The sequence below is a fragment of the Nerophis lumbriciformis genome, linkage group LG05 (assembly GCF_033978685.3).
Source record: "Nerophis lumbriciformis linkage group LG05, RoL_Nlum_v2.1, whole genome shotgun sequence".
Lineage (NCBI taxonomy): Eukaryota > Metazoa > Chordata > Actinopteri > Syngnathiformes > Syngnathidae > Nerophis > Nerophis lumbriciformis.
This window is the reverse complement of record NC_084552.2, coordinates 42570036-42585864: the sequence shown is the minus strand read 5'-3', so window position 1 is coordinate 42585864 and position 15829 is coordinate 42570036. Positions and strand designations below refer to the sequence as shown.

At 41.3% G+C, this 15829-nt stretch overlaps 1 protein-coding gene across 3 annotated transcripts; it reads right to left on the bottom strand.

Annotated features, from left to right (window-relative positions):
* Positions 1-6: 6 nt before the first annotated feature.
* Positions 7-15608, bottom strand: man2b2 (mannosidase, alpha, class 2B, member 2). 3 transcript variants are annotated; one of them, XM_061959160.1, is made up of 19 exons: positions 15410-15606; positions 13617-13763; positions 13425-13530; positions 11262-11434; positions 11087-11196; positions 10841-11018; positions 10538-10736; positions 8862-9052; positions 8638-8800; positions 8423-8559; positions 6006-6283; positions 5745-5936; positions 5438-5681; positions 5259-5369; positions 4995-5199; positions 4446-4592; positions 4264-4376; positions 4077-4194; positions 7-1893 (listed from the first exon to the last, which is right to left on the bottom strand). In XM_061959160.1, exons 1-19 carry the CDS (start codon positions 15542-15544, stop codon positions 1784-1786), a joined length of 3057 nt encoding a protein of 1018 aa, XP_061815144.1. In that variant the 5' UTR covers positions 15545-15606; the 3' UTR covers positions 7-1783. The 3 variants fall into 3 exon arrangements, with proteins under 3 accessions (XP_061815144.1, XP_061815143.1, XP_061815145.1); XM_061959159.1 differs by having other exon boundaries at positions 8423-8800; positions 15410-15607; XM_061959161.1 differs by lacking the exons at positions 7-1893; positions 4077-4194; positions 4264-4376; positions 4446-4592 and adding an exon at positions 4658-4919 and having other exon boundaries at positions 8423-8800; positions 15410-15608.
* Positions 15609-15829: the final 221 nt, after the last annotated feature.

Below are 15829 nucleotides of genomic sequence, written 5' to 3'. Positions count from 1 at the left end.
AATTGAACATTTACAACAAATATAGCCCACGTTTAAGGAACATTTACAATAAGATTGTCAAAACAGACATAGTAAAAATATAAAATATACATACACTGTATTGCCAAAAGTATTTCGCCACCCATCCAAATAATCAGAATCAGGTGTCCTAATCACTTGGCCCGGCCACAGGTGTATACAATCAAGCACTTGATATCTACATTACATATACACTTACAACGTACACTATATTGCCAAAAGTATTTGGCCACCCGCCCTGATAATGAGAATCAGGTGTCCTAATCACTTAATTGGCCCGGCCACAGGTGTATAAAATCAAGCACTTAGGCACGGAGACTGTTTCTACAAACATTTGTGAAAGAATGGGCCGCTCTCAGGAGCTCAGTGATTTCCAGCGTGGAACTGTCATAGGATGCTACCTGTGCAACAAATCCAGTCGTGAAATGTCCTCGCTCCTAAATGTTCCAAAGTCAACTGTCGGCTTTATTATAAGAAAATGGAAGAGTTTGGAAACAACAGCAAGTCAGCCACCAAGTGGTAGGCCACGTAAACTGACAAAGAGGGGTCAGCGGATGCTGAAGAGCATAGAGCAAAGAGGCCGCCAACTTTCTGCAGTCAGTTGCTACAGAGCTCCAAACTTCATGTGACCTTCCAATTAGCCCACGTACAGTACGCAGAGAGCTTCATGGAATGGGTTTCCATGGCCGATCAGCTGTATCTAAGCCATACATCACCAAGTCCAATGCAAAGCGTGGGATGCAGTGGTGTAAAGCACGTCACCACTGGACTCTAGAGCAGTGGAGACGCGTTCTCTGGAGTGATGAATCACACTTTTCCATCTGGCAATCTGATGGACGAGTCTGGGTTTGGAGGTTGCCAGACCAACGGTAGATTTCGGACTGCATTGTGCCGAGTGTGAAATTTGGTGGAGGAGGAATTATGGTGTGGGGTTTCAGGAGTTGGGCTTGGCCTCTTAGTTCCAGTGAAATGAACTTTGAATGCTCCAGGATACCAAAACATTTTGAACAATTCCATGCTCCCAACCTTGTGGGAACAGTTTGGAGCGGGCCCCTTCCTCTTCCAACATGACTGTGCACCAGTGCTCAAAGCAAGGTCCATAAAGACATGGATGACAGAGTCTGGTGTGGATAAACTTGACTGGCCTGCACAGAGTCCTGACCTGAACCTGAAAGAACACCTTTGGGATAAATTAGAACGGAGACTGAAAGCCAGGCCTTCTCGACCAACTTTAGTGTGTGATCTCACCAATGCGCTTTTGGAAGAATGGTCGAAAATTCCTATAAACACACTCTGCAACCTTGTGGACAGCCTTCCCAGAAGAGTTGAAGCTGTAATAGCTGCAAAAGGTGGACCGACATCATATTGAACCCTATGGGTTAGGAATGGGATGGCTCTTCAAGTTCATATGAGAGTCAAGGCAGGTGGCCAAATACTTCTTGGCAATATAGTGTATATCCATCCATCCATCCATCTTCTTATTAATATAATATTTTTGTAAAGATAATGTATTGCAACAGTCCCATCTTTAAAAAGGGAAACTATTTCATACATTGACTACACACAAAATGCAACTTTTCAAGATTGGACATTTCTTAATGTTAATGTTCGTAGTTTATAGCAAATTAAAAAAACTAATTAGGATTTTTTTCAATGAACTTTATTCCGTAAGAAAGTGAATGCTAAACCATTAAATTAAAAAGGATCTAGATGTGCAAAAATGAGCCGAAATTTTCCTTCGATTCCAAAATAAATGGAGATGTCATCACAGACGACGACAGCTGGACTTGAAGTACACAAAGAAAGTTCTGATCTGTTTGGGCAAGATGGTCACTGAAAAAGGTTCCTCTATGACGCCAATGGAGCTCACGTTTTCTGGAATAAAGAAAACAGAAGCAACATGTCCGAATTATTGAGACAAGGAAAAAGCACACTTCATTCACAAACTGTACCGCAAAAAAAGGACAGGATATATAACCAACACAATGTTGGTTATATGCAGAACACACATGTTAAAGTTTTATCACAAATGTTGAAATTCACTAATACAGAATCAAAAACGTTATCATTTTTGAGAGTACACTGATTGAATTTAATTGAAAACATTCATACGCACAGTACACACATCACTGGAAAAACACTTCAACACGTCAATATGTGGAGTGTAATTAAGTCAACAATGTACCAATATGAGCCAGTTTCATAAACAGTACAATATGGTGTTTGTAAGGTATAGGGATGAACAAATAACCAAGGTCTTTGATATTATCCTTAAGTCGTTATTTATTATACTAATTGATATGGTAATAACTATCATCGATTGTACAACTGAAAGTGTAATGTACCTTTGTTAAAGTAGAATTGCACTTTTATTTTGGAATTTTGCCCAACATTGACAATCCTAATGTGACACAAGAACACACGTATTGTCCTTTTCAATGTGTTCGAAATATTTAAAAAACCGGGACAAGCAGTAGAAAATGGGTGGATGGATGCTAGTATGAGGAGGCTACCAATGCAGGTAATGGGATTACCTGCATCCATGTTCTACCGCTTGTCCCTTTTGGGGTCGCGCGGGGTGCTGGAGCCTATCTCAGCTGCATTCGGGCAGAAGGTAGCGAGTAGCCAGCTTCTAGCTACTAGCTAGCTTGAGCTTCTAATAATATTGGTTGCGAGCCGCCATAAAAAACGTTGCTAGAGCTGCTTCTGCTGTATTGCTTATGAGTTAGGAAAAGTTAGTGCTCGGTTTGTTCCCAGACCCTTCACCTTTAGTATAAGTTTGTGACAACAACCAAAGAAGTTGTTCAACTTTGACAAACCACACACTACCAACTTGACATTATATGGCGCTCAACTTGGCTGTCAACAAATGGAATGTATCATAAGACCTACAACATCGCTAGCAAGCATTTTCTATTAGAGGAGTGAGGAATATTCTGAATTTACCAGCTCATGGAGAGCACAAGTGCTGAAAGATACAAACATCCCATCAGTCGGCATCTCAGTGAGAGCGGACATTGTCAGTCACTGTTTTATGTTCTTATTTGAAATGTTTTCACAAAGCACATAGGAGCAGTAGAGATTGTTGCCTACTTGGCACTAGTGTGAAAACAAAGAAATAATTTCATTCTACAAATTGTGCACATGACAAAAAGGTCTTTGAACCTTAAACCTATGGGCAGTTTCAACCATTCCTCTTTGCAGCATCTCTCAAGCTACATCAGGTTGGATGTGAAGTGTTAGTTTTCATCCAGGATGTCTCTGTACATTGCTGCATTCATCTTTACCTCGATCCTGACTAGTCTTCGAGTCTTGCTGTTGAAAAACGAGAAACCCCACAGCATGATGCTGCCACCACCATGTTTCCCTGGAGGGATAGTATTGGCCTGGTGATGAGCGGTACCTGGTTTCCTCCAAACATAACGCCTGGCATTCACGCCAAAGAGTTCAATCTTTTTCTCATCAGTCAAGTATTGAGCAAAGGTTGTGAATACTTATGTACATGTGATTTTTTTAGTTTTTCATTTGCAATTTGAAAAAAAAACTTTTCACATTGTCATTATGTATTGTGTGTAGAATTTTGAGGACAAAAATGAATTTAATCCAAGTGAAGCTCTGTACATACTTTCCAGATGCACTGTACACTAGTCCGTCTTTTTACCAAAATTGGGACTTTTGTCGAGGCTGGAACCAATTATTCTTATTGGCAACTATGCTTCACTGTATGAAATAACCATGTTCAAGAAGAAATTAAGTTTGTAAATTGAGGTTCCACCGTAGCATGTATATAACACGTTGTTGGAGGGTTTTTTAGAGGTCTTTATAGGCGAAACAGATCTTATCCTATTAACCTTTATTGTTAGCTGCCTCTTGGTAGCAGTTTTATCATATTTAGCACACACATAAAAGGAGAAGACATGTGTTTTGTCTCATATATGAATTGTGGATGATGGGCAAAATTCTAAAAAAAGGGCAGTTCCCCTTTAAGCATAATCCAATAACGTGAACAAAACAATTAGCATTAGCATCATTCAGTGTCCAAATAAACGCAATCTTACTTATGGGCATTTCTTCTGCAGTTTTCCATGTCCATCTCTGCATGCTGGCCACATCCCAGGTTCCTGTCAGAGAACGCTCCTCCACGGCAGACACTTCTCCCACAGCCTGCAGCACATCCTGAGCACATGTGTGAAGAAGCTAACTGTTGCTACATTTGTTGTTGTTTGTCAATATAATCTTCCCCACCTTCAAGTTTATGGTGACCGGCTTTGAGAGGTCATGGTCTTCGCCCTCCTCAAAGATGTGCATGATCCTCAACAGGACGCGATCATAGTCCGGCTCGGGTTGACGATGTTGGCCTGAATGGAATGACACTCGGTAACTGGCGCAAAACACCCAGCTGCTAAACGTGTCTCCCCGCGTCAAACCTGAGCGAATACGAGCAAGGTGGACATCATGGCGGGAGCTGTAGTTCCAGCCGGGGATGCTGAGGCTGAGCAGGTGGAGGTTGGGGGGCAGCACCAGCGCACGTGGAGGAGGACTTCCTCTGGGCTTTGTCTCACTCCAGCCTTTCCCTAAAAAGCTCAGAACAGCACAAAGGTAAATGTTTACAATAAGAAAACTTGATAAGTTGGTCCACATAGACTGGTGGTATATCTCATTAACGACGTGGATTGGGTGGTAGAACGGCCATGCCAGCAACTTGAGGGTTCCAGGTTCGATCCCCAGCTTCCGCCATCCTAGTCACGTCCGTTGTGTCCTTGAGCAAGACACTTCATCCTTGCTCCTGATAGGTCGTGGTTAGTTAGGGCCTTGCATGGCAGTTCTCGCCATTAGTGTGTGAATGGGGGAATGTGGAAATAGTGTCAAAGCGCTTTGAGTATCTTGAAGGTCCAAAAGCGCTGTACAAGTATAACCCATTTACCATTAATAATTTATTCATTCTAGTTTTTGGATGCACGTGATCTAGCTTTTACCGTCCTCCTCCCGCGGCCTGTCGATGGGCATGACAACAGGCGTGTGCTGCAGCTCTATCGCCGCCCGCTGATAGAGCTGGGAGGTCGCACCCTTGGCACCCAGCATCATCCACAGCGTAGGTCGGACCACTGAGCTGTCGTTGAGAGTCAGGTTGTAGCCAAGGTTCCAGGGCAGGTTGTTCCAGAGACGTCTATGAAGCATGACCTGGGAGGCAGAGCACACAGTGAGGTCACGTATGCTTTGAGTCTTTTGAGAATGCGTACCTCCAGCTGTCCGCTGGCTTGGCTGGACACGCCGTGTGCTCGCTCGCTGACCAGCACCAACCGACTGAGCTCGTCCTCCATGTAGGCCGCACGCACCATGGGGAAAAAGTTCTGGAAAAGAAGAAGGGTCCCATTATCCATTTGGCTGGTAGCGCCTAGAGGAAACCAAGAAAGCCTACTCTAGCTAAAGTGTTGTTGGTGAACTCGCTGTGTGTTCTCTTCATCATCTGGTAGCCATTGTTGTCTGTGTAGAGCGTCCGCTCGCTTCTTAGCGACGAGCTGGTCCTGAAAACCACCTCAGTGTTGACAGAGAGGGGGCCCAGTGAGTAAGTCTGCTCCAGCCTCTGACACCCGACGTTGGTCCCAAAGCATCGCGGGACCCGGGTGACCACAGAGAAGGCGTAGTCGTCGTCGCTTTCATTTCTGGATCATGATACATGATTGTGAGCGGACAAGCAGCCATGAGACAAAGACGTGGCAACGCACCTGTAGAAGTATTGCCTGATCTCAGACAGGACGTCGCCGGGGACGATCTCCATTCGCACGGCCTCGTACGCTCGCACTGCTGAACCGTTGGCGCTGAAGATGTAGTTGTCTGAGACGGGCCCCGCTCGGACGTCGCCGTTGGACTGGTACTCCCAAAAATCCTGCGTCATCTCCACATTTCTTTTGTCCTGCCTGGCAAAGACAGGACAGGGTTTTACACTGCCAAAAGTCCTTAAAGGGAAGATAGTGGACGACACCTACAAGTATGTGATGCTGTGCAGTAAATTAGTGTCCTGGTCAAACATGAGCTTGTAACATTCACTCAGAACCGGAAGGAGCCTCCTGCCCGTTTTCTTCCAATCCTGAACGCTTAGTCTCTCGAACGAAACCGACTTGGCTTCGAAAGTTTCACCACACTTGGAACTCCTGAGGCAGGGCTTCTCTGAGAACTTGATGGAGTATTTCCTGTGCTGAAGACCACCCAGGTCCACCACGATGAAGAGGTCGTAGGTCATGTTGGACAAGGCGGACTTCTGGATCTGTGAGTTAAAAAACTTTTTTACATTACCATTTTAGAGATTAGAATAGCATATGAAGCAACAGTTTATGTATTTGTCATCGGTATGGTGCAGAGGCATACATCAATGCATCCATTAGAGATATTTAAATTTAATTTTGAAAAACATAACATTCTTCTTTTCCATTACAGAGGTATTTAAGTTTAATTTTGAAAAACAAAACATTCTTCTTTTTTCATATTGAAAAGCAATAATTAGATAAAAAAAATTGTTAGATTTTCATTTTATATTTCATATTACAAAATTAGGCCCTGCGATGAGGTGGCGACTTGTCCAGGGTGTACCCCGCCTTCCGCCCGATTGTAGCTGAGATAGGCTCCAGCGCCCCCGCGACCCCGAAGGGAATAAGCGGTAGAAAATGGATGGATGGATATTACAAAATTAAAAATCAGCAGTCAGCAAAAACAAAGAATATGACCAAAAACAATATTTTTTTAATATTTTGAAGTTGCTACCTAAAGACAAGACTGAGGACTGGCTTGTAGAAAAAAAACAAAAAAAACAACATGGTGTTGTGCGTTTATACAAAAAAAACATCCACCATCTGTCTTTATGATGCACGCCGGTCCACGTCATAATATAAAAAACATATTTTTGGACACATTTATCATTTCTGTCGACTCAAGATCTTCATTTTTAGACCGTTTAACCGTTTTTATATCGAGTTATTGCTCTTCGACATTAAAAAAGAACACTTATTGTTTTCAATTTAATTTTTTGTATTTCATTTTGAAATAATAAACCAATTATTTTTTGGTTTTTAATTCCCATTTATGAAAATAAAATTCAATGACCAAAACCCAACGCGATACTATAGAGCAGCAAGTATAGCTGTAAACAGCAAATAGACATTGCCAACTTTTAGCAGCTATTAACACGAACTATAAAAACAGAAACAAACACATAATTACACCAAAGATAAAGGTAATGTAAAAACTGCTAAATCTCTGTGAGAGACAGGAAGTGTGTCACACCATCTACCTTGCAAACAAATACAGAGCAGACCCACCCTTCATGAATCATAGCTAATAATAGTGCCAAGAAGAAGCTGGAGCTTGAAAACCCTCTTTCATCATTAAAGTCAAGTAATACTTGGGCAGTATTCAATCAGCGCACTACCACACTTACCCTTGAGAAGTAGCAAAGTAATCATTACCCAAATGTTTTACTAAACACACCAGCGATGGAGCCTAACCCTGAATTAATGCCATATTTGCTACATATTGGAATGGGTGGGACTAACTTAAGTCAACACAATTCACAATTAAATAGGCCGCTGGTTATTGGCCTTCTAATTAAAGCGGTTTACACGGAAACTAAGCAGCTCTATGTTTTTGCATTTTGTTACCTTACCATACCCAAAAGGAACCAAAACGTCACTTTAAAACAGAGCTGAAACAATTAGTCATAATGGACAATGTCAATTAATAAAATTATTCAACAAAGATTAGTTTTTGTCGACTCGTTGCTTAACAACATTTTAATTGATATTCATGATCATGTTTACACTTAAATGTTGCAGCCAAACAACCATAACAGTACTGGATCAAAATACTTTTATACTGAATGTCATGTTTACAGGACATCCTGCACTTTAAGTCTGTTATTTCTTCAAAGTAAATATTGTACATTATTATCACATTACTTCATAAAACTACCATAAGTTTTTGGACTACTTCGTATCTAAAAAGAAGGTTTTCTTTTTAAAAGGCATGCTACATGGTAAAATTGTGATATTTTGGGGGGCCAAGGACATAAAAAAATTAATTATATTAAATTTCAGTGGATGACTTTAATTTGAGTTACATGTGTTTTGAGTTATGAGCTCAGTCACAGAACCAATTAGGCTTGTAAGTTGAGGTAGTACTGTATTGTTTTTTTTTTTTTAATGTTATAATCGAGTCACTGACTTAATACCAAACTAAAATGTGTACAGCAGATCATAAGCAATAACCGTTTGACTCGTCGACTAATCGAAAAAATAATCGCTGAAGATTCAACTATTAAAAAAATCATTTGTTTGAGCATTACTTTAAAACCGAGGTACGCACCGAACTGTGGCGATGGCGTACAGTTACACTTCTAATACAAAGTTGTTACCTGCGCAGGCACTGCTTGTCCGGCATCATCATAGACTCTCGCAAACGGTAAGGTTACGGTGACGTTGACCACGGTGGTGACGTTCCACGCTAACGGGTTATAAACGATAACATGCTGCTCCAATGTCTGGTGAGCACCTGCAAAGAGAAGCCCGTTTGCATCATACTGGTACTCTTGCTGTGCGGTTGAAACATCAGATGATAAAGCAACAAAACCTTTTCCATGGTAGTTGCTGCCCTTTGAGTCGAGGTTGTGCGGCAGCAAGATGATTGCAGCCAGAAGCTCGTCCACGCTCATCATGGCCTGTGTGAGATGCTGCATGTACATCTCTGACACTCGAGGAGACTCTGTGCCGGTGATCCCATCGTGGTGCTGTACCTACAAAGAAATACTTAGATGCTATTTCAAGGTCAAATAGATCCTGTTTGCGTCACGTTACCTCAGAGACGGCCCAGCGAAGAGCCCTGAGTTTGGTGAGCGCCCAGTCTTTAGCCACGGGTCCGTCTGGGTAGTTGAGGCAATAGCGTGTGAAGAGAGTCTCTGCTGCATGAAGCTGGGAGCTGGCTCGTCTTGCCACACCTTTGAGGACGTTCCTTGAAGCATAAAACCCTGTCCATGCCTGCTGGGATGCTAACAAATACGACACAGGGGAGAACATTTTTACAGTTTTTGTTACAGTGAATATGTCATGTCTGTGTGATCATGTTTTGTTTTAGTCATGTCCTGTATGGTTTTGGTTCCTTAGTTCCTTCTTTTTCACTCCCTTGTTTTGTTTCCATGGTTACCCATTAGTTTCACCTGTTCCACGTTTGGACTCACACACCTGTCACCAATCATGTCACTGTTATTTAAGCCTGTCTTTTTCTGTTGGTCGGCCTGGCGCCATTAACTCTGTTTGACTTCTGCTAGTTCTGACACCCATGCTATCCTTTGCTTCCTGTTGATACTATAGTTCATGCTCCATGCTTTCCAAGTAAGTTTTTGTTTATGACCATAGTTCAGTTTATGTGTTGACGTTCTTTTGTTTCATAGCCAAGTTTGTTCTCCGCCTTGTGCGCGCCTTTTGTTTGCACCCTTTGTTCCTTTTTTATAGTAAAATTAAATCATGTCCCTACCTTCACGTCATGTCCACTCCAATCTCGGGAAAACAAACCCTGCCATAGTCCACGTCTTGACAGAATATATATATATATATATATATATATTATGATCTACCGTAAATTCTGAACGATAAGGTGCTACTTTTTTCCTTCACTTTGAACCCCGCGGCTTATAAGACAGAGCGGCTAATTTATGGATTTTTCTGCGCTGGCGGCCGTAATAAAGATAATTTTATTTTTTTTTAAACACAAGCAAAAACACTTGAGAGGGTGTTTTGTTGTTTGTGCTAAGGCAAGCAATAGAAAATCGATTGATGGTTGGTTGGTGCCAGAGCTCGGAGCACACCCGATTGCCATCACTAGTGGACTCAACTGATTGCTCACACCTGGTGTTGCTGATTCTTTCTCTGATGTCTCTCCCTACACATCAGACAACGCAGACAATCTCCTGACTACTCTCCATGCCTTGACTTATTCATTTATTATCAGAATCAGAATCAGAAATACTTTATTAATCCCCAAGGGGAAATTAAAATTTTCAGCACAATCCCATTCAAGAGCAGACAAACACTACAGGGAGAAAGAACAGGATCGCCGACGGGTCTGCCAACTTCCGGCGCCCCTTAGCTGTATGTCTTAGCTACAATGACATTTAAGCTCTTGTACATGTGCAATTTTTCTCCCCGGTGCATAACAATCCAAACAAAACAATTAAAAATGTGCATTTTGCTGGTTAAATCCAGGTATATACGACCATGCTTTTATTATGAGGCTTACCTTGCAGTTTGCACTGGCCAGGAAGTCATTATGTACATGTTTTAATGCTGTGCAACTAGACAGCATTAATGTCGCTGCTTAGCTATAATGAGAACGTTAACAATACTACAACATGTGTCGACATAAACTGACCCATTTGGGTCTCAAAGTTTATGTCAACAAAAGTGGCTGACCGTGTATGGTCATTTTTACAAACTGACTTAAGCGGGTTCTGTTGTATTTAGTGTAGGCTAGCTACCTGAAGAATAAGGCAGGAAGTCTTGGCTGCCACGGACCTTCCAGATGAGATCGGATTGGTGGATGGCTTGGAAATATTCCCCAAGTGTCGCATACTGCACTGTTACTCCAAACTCTTTACTCTTCTTGTTGATGTAGTTCATTAGAGGGTCCATGTTGTTGAACTGCACTGAGGAGTTGTAGAACTGTTTGTCACAGCCCTGACACACACACACACACACACACACACACACACACACACACACACACACACGCACATGTATTAGTATGTATTCAATGAATATGACAATGATGAACGTCTCACCCATGGCCACAGAACATGTCTGGTTCTAAACCAAGCGGCCCGCTGCTTGATGTTCTCCACCATGGTCCTGGCATAAGCATCTACTGTTGCCTTGGTAACGGGCAAACTCATGTTGGGGTACACACCGCTTTTAGGAGGGTCTGGGAACAATGCTACTCCGTTCCAGTAAAAGCCAGAGCTGAGGTATACGCACAAACATTATGCCTTTTGTCGGTTTAAAGTGTTTGTTGTATTACTGGTGATTACCTGTTAGAGAACGGCAGGTGAGCCGGGGTGCAGTAGCTGAACTGGTCCATAATGTGAGTGAAGAGCTGCTCTTTCAAGGAGGCGGAACCTCTCCACACAAACTGTAATTTCTGTCGCAAGAGAACAAAAGGTTTATATGCAAAGATGCAACTCTGACAGGCCGCTGCGTGACGACCTTGTTTTGCTGCATGTCGTCTTTCTGGTCGTAGTCGATGCGGGAGATGAGGTGAGCGTTGAACCCCGCCAGGGCGAAGAGCACCGGCGTAGTGGCAGAGGCTCCAAACGGATCGACATGCCAAGAGAACCGTGGACGAACGCCAAACGTCTCGTAGAGAAAGCCATGGCCCTCTGAAGTCACACAAAGAATCTTGAAGCGGATACGACTGACATATCAAACACTGATCGTAACGACAGGGTGGTAATTACTTGATCATAAAACTAGAGGTGTCCCGATACAACTTTTTCACTTTTGATACCGATATTGGAGCCTTGAATATTGTCCGATTCCAATTCTGATTTAATACGATATCAGCAGAAATCATGCATACTTTATCATTTTATAATGTGGAATGTTAGAAAAGGTTTGAGCGAGTGAAACTTCTCAAACAGAGTACAATGGTATGTACGGTATGACAATTGTTTAGCTATTTATTATTAACATCTGGAATGTTAATGTTTTAAGTTGAAGTGGCGTAGTAATATGTTTTTTTTGACGACACCTAGTGGCCACAATAATTCCTTGAAAAAAGATCACAACACAGTAAGTTGAATAATGCGGACACAGTTGTTACTTACACTTCTGCCTTGGATACAAATCTGTAAATAAATTGCAACTCTAATAATTGTATATTTGTTTATACTGACAAATGTGGTGTTTTAGACCGCAATATTGTTCAGTTAAGGACACTAATTGTTACTATTATTTTATAATAACTCCGCTGTAGTAGCAGCTGATTGCAGGAGCTCTGGCCTTTGTGTGTCCTCATTGGTCTTACTTGATGTTTCCCGCTTGTTTTCATGTGTTTTTGACTTATGGTTCGACCCCTTTTGGGATTGTGCAAAGAGGGGAGGCACTTTTGTGACTTCTGCGCTGTTTTTGATGTGTTTTGTGAACTTTTGAATGGGGAGCCTTTTGGCCGCAGACCAGCGGCTGGTTCTTTCCCACACCAGAGTCTGCGTAGAGAGACCGCAGGGTCCAGTTGCGATGTGGAGGAAAAGACGAGGCTGTGGAAATGGCGTTAAGCGTCGGGAGATAGGGCAGATGTTTAGGCTGTGTTTGCCATCGGTTGTCATGGGGATTGTTTGCTCTCTCTCGGATGGACGAGCTTCACGGAGTCCTGGCTGGATGAGCATGTATCGGATACTTCTCGAAGTTCTCGCCCTTGTGGATCAGACATTGGCTGGGGGCTGGTGGTCAGCCTAAGACAGAGATGGGTCTCTTGGTCGCTTTGTTAGGTCTGTTCCTGTCTATGGCCGTGCTGCCTCCCCCCAGCAAACGATGGCTTGGAGCACCACAGTCATGTGGTTGTTAAGATGGTGTTTTTTGTTGTTGTTGTTGTTTGTCTATGCATGCTGCAATTGAATGTGCGCAATATGTATTATTTCTTGCTCATTTTTTGTTTTACTTTTGTTGTTGTATGCAGAAATGGCACCACTGAAGTGGCTGCTGGTTGCATCAGCTCTGTGTTCTTAATGACTTTTATGTCATTTGTGTTCTTCAATGTTTCCCTCTTGTTTTCGTGTGTTTTTACCTTATTTTGGTGGACTTTTTAAATGGGCACTGCAACCACATAATTTCCCCATTGTGGGGTAAATGAAGGTCTATCCTATCCTATCCTAATTACCTATGACTAGCTTGTGTGCTATTTATGTGATTGGGTGTTGTGTAGTTGCTACCTCCTATTGCCTAAAATGACCAACCTTGTGTGTTCATTGGAGGACATTTTAACTGGCTCTCCAGCTTTGCACAGGTAAACACGCTGCAAGACTGCCTGTATCGGAATGCTTATATCAGAGAGGTTAGATGCAAGCCAATAATCCAATACTTGTTTTTTTTTTGCTGATATAAATTTGAAATCCCATTCGGATCGGGACACCCCTACATAAAACACAGGACAATGATTTCAGACAAAACAAAAATATAAAAAAAATATGTCACAAATGGCCAGTAGGACTCACTTTGGACACCCTTAAAGTATTTGTCCTGTGTTTTATTCTGATTATAATCATGATTAGTCACAAAATCATTAAATGATCTTACATAATTCTTTTGGTAAAACATATCGATAATACTTTTTCTGCACAGTATTTACTTGGTATTGGATCAATACCAAAATACCTGACAATTGAAGGATCTGATCATCTAAATCAGTGACAGCCTCATCATGCATCACTTGGCCCCCCAAGATGAACTCAAGTCGGCCTTCTTTCACAAGCTGCCGGACCTAAAAATTAAAACGAGTCACACCATGTTTGAACCTCCTTATTCAACACTTAAGGGTAGTAAAACATTGTTATGTGTTAATAATACTTTTTTCTTGTGGGAGTCTGAGGCCACGTTATTCCACCACAGTCGAAAAAATTCCTGCTCCACAACGATAAACTTTCGATGTTTCCCCTTCGACAGCTCCTCTGTCACACTGGTGTACACATTGGCTGCATAGGCGTGCATGCTCTCCTGTGGTAAATAAACTTTAGTTTTCTGTCTGAATGGAAACTAAGACAGTGATCATCCTGGGGCATTTCTTCAATGTTTAATATTGGCAATGTCTTAATCGCGCCAGTTCATGCAAATTCAACTAATCTAATTCAACGTCTATTCACTTTGCTTGTTTCTTGTGCAGCCAAAGCAGGAACAACAACATGTAACAATGTAATAATGCTCTATTGCTCAGGTAAAATAAGGCAATTAAGAACAGATTCTCCTTTGCAATACTGACCTAGCAAAAAGGCAGCTTTTGCATGACAGATATGTTAATGTGTAATTATAATCTAATCTATAACCAAATAAAAAATGTCACTATCGATCGCAATCATCCTTCTATCCATCCATTTTCTACCGCTTGTCCCATCCGGGGTCGCGGGGGGTGAGATCGCAATCAACAGTTCACAAATGCACTAAACGTAAGGGGATATATATGTTGGAACATAAATGAATGTTTAAGATGGACATACGGACTTAGCAGACTCATCTTTATTGGCCAAGTATGTTTAACACACCATGAAATTGACTTGGTAGTCTGTGCTTTCTTTGTTCAATGCATGAAACAAAGAAAAACCACTACAAGAGAGCGCAGTGCCTTAACAAGCATAAAATAAACATGGAGAATGTCTGCAACTCGTGGACAACAAAGCAAACAACGGACGATAAGGAAGCCTTTAGTGATGTTTATTTCTGTAATTAAAATTAACTATTACTATCATTTGTTATAATTGAATTTTTATTTTTTTTTTTAAAGTAGAGTAATTTGTCAATGAGCATGTGCTTTTATGCCATCGAGTGTTTACATTTAATTAGGTGTGGAATACAACGAGTAAAACAGCAATATTTGTTTTCCATATTTTGTTGAAATCCTGTGCATTTAGAGAATATGGTTACAAGGAACACTTGAACTATTAATAATGAATGTATAAAAATCCTCAATTAATTCAATGTTGTTCAAAAAAATAAACTTAAAAACATTGCAACTTTTGTTGCAACGATCTGAAAAAGCTGCCGCCAATTCAGGTATTTTAGGCCGCAACCATCACAAAAAAGCTGAGGGAATTTCGGGGGGACAAGTTGAAAGCATACTCCAGAAAGTTGCATTTGGTATATTTAAATTATTAAATATTTGTGTCACTGTTTTATGCTGTATATATTGGTCCTGTAGGTTTCATATAAAGTAGCAGAGTAACTTACATAATATCTTCATCTGAAAAACTATTAATTGGTAAATATTATGCGTTTATAAAAATTACCATTTATAGTACATAGCTGAGCCTTCAACATTAATAACTATGTTGTAACGTAAGACATTGAAATATCAACGTTGATCTGCTTTGCAAAATCAACACCAAACTAGAGCGCAATTTTGAGTTTTGGGGTTCGGTTTTTTTTTAATTAAAAGGCAATTTTCGCAGGTCCTGATGTGTGGGTCAAATATGGTGAGTTTTGAAGGGTCAAATTACAACTCAAAGAGGCGGCCGGTATAATAATAATAATACAACCTTACAATAACAATAGGTCCTTCTGTCCCATTGGAGCAGAAGGACTCCCCATATGAATTGTAATGTTTTTTTTTATGGTAAATAAAGGTTCAAATACCAGCTGGGCAGTATTACCTGGATGGTGTAGACCCACCCTACATCCATGTGACTGTGTGGGATTACAAATGCCTGAACTGGCTTGTTTTCGTCTGTCGAAGCATATGCGCAGCAAAGAAAGTAACATATTACGGATAAAAAACTCATTTTCATAAAACTAGCGCCGAACAAGCCTCAACTTCGTTGTTATTAATATGACGCGTCATGTGACTAGCATTATGGTGACTACGGAAAGCCGCAAAGAACAAATAAGACGTGTGTGTCCACTTCGTAACCCTTTCCCCGGAAAAACGTAATCAAACATAATACACATTTGCACATGGATATAAATACTGTAAATAGACACGAAGCACCTGTTTGAACTTTATAAAACATGACATGACACCGAACAAGCAGTTAACCTGCCTCAACTACACTGTATTGTTTTTTGTCTGGTCA

Coding starts and splice junctions, on each gene's coding strand:
- man2b2 (XM_061959159.1), bottom strand. CDS start 15,544: ATGAAAATGAGTTTTTTATCCGTAATATGTTACTTTCTTTGCTGCGCA. Junction 11,197..11,261: donor ACGACATGCAGCAAAACAAG/GTCGTCACGCAG, acceptor CTCTTGCGACAG/AAATTACAGTTTGTGTGGAG. Junction 4,195..4,263: donor CGGTCACCATAAACTTGAAG/GTGGGGAAGATT, acceptor ACATGTGCTCAG/GATGTGCTGCAGGCTGTGGG.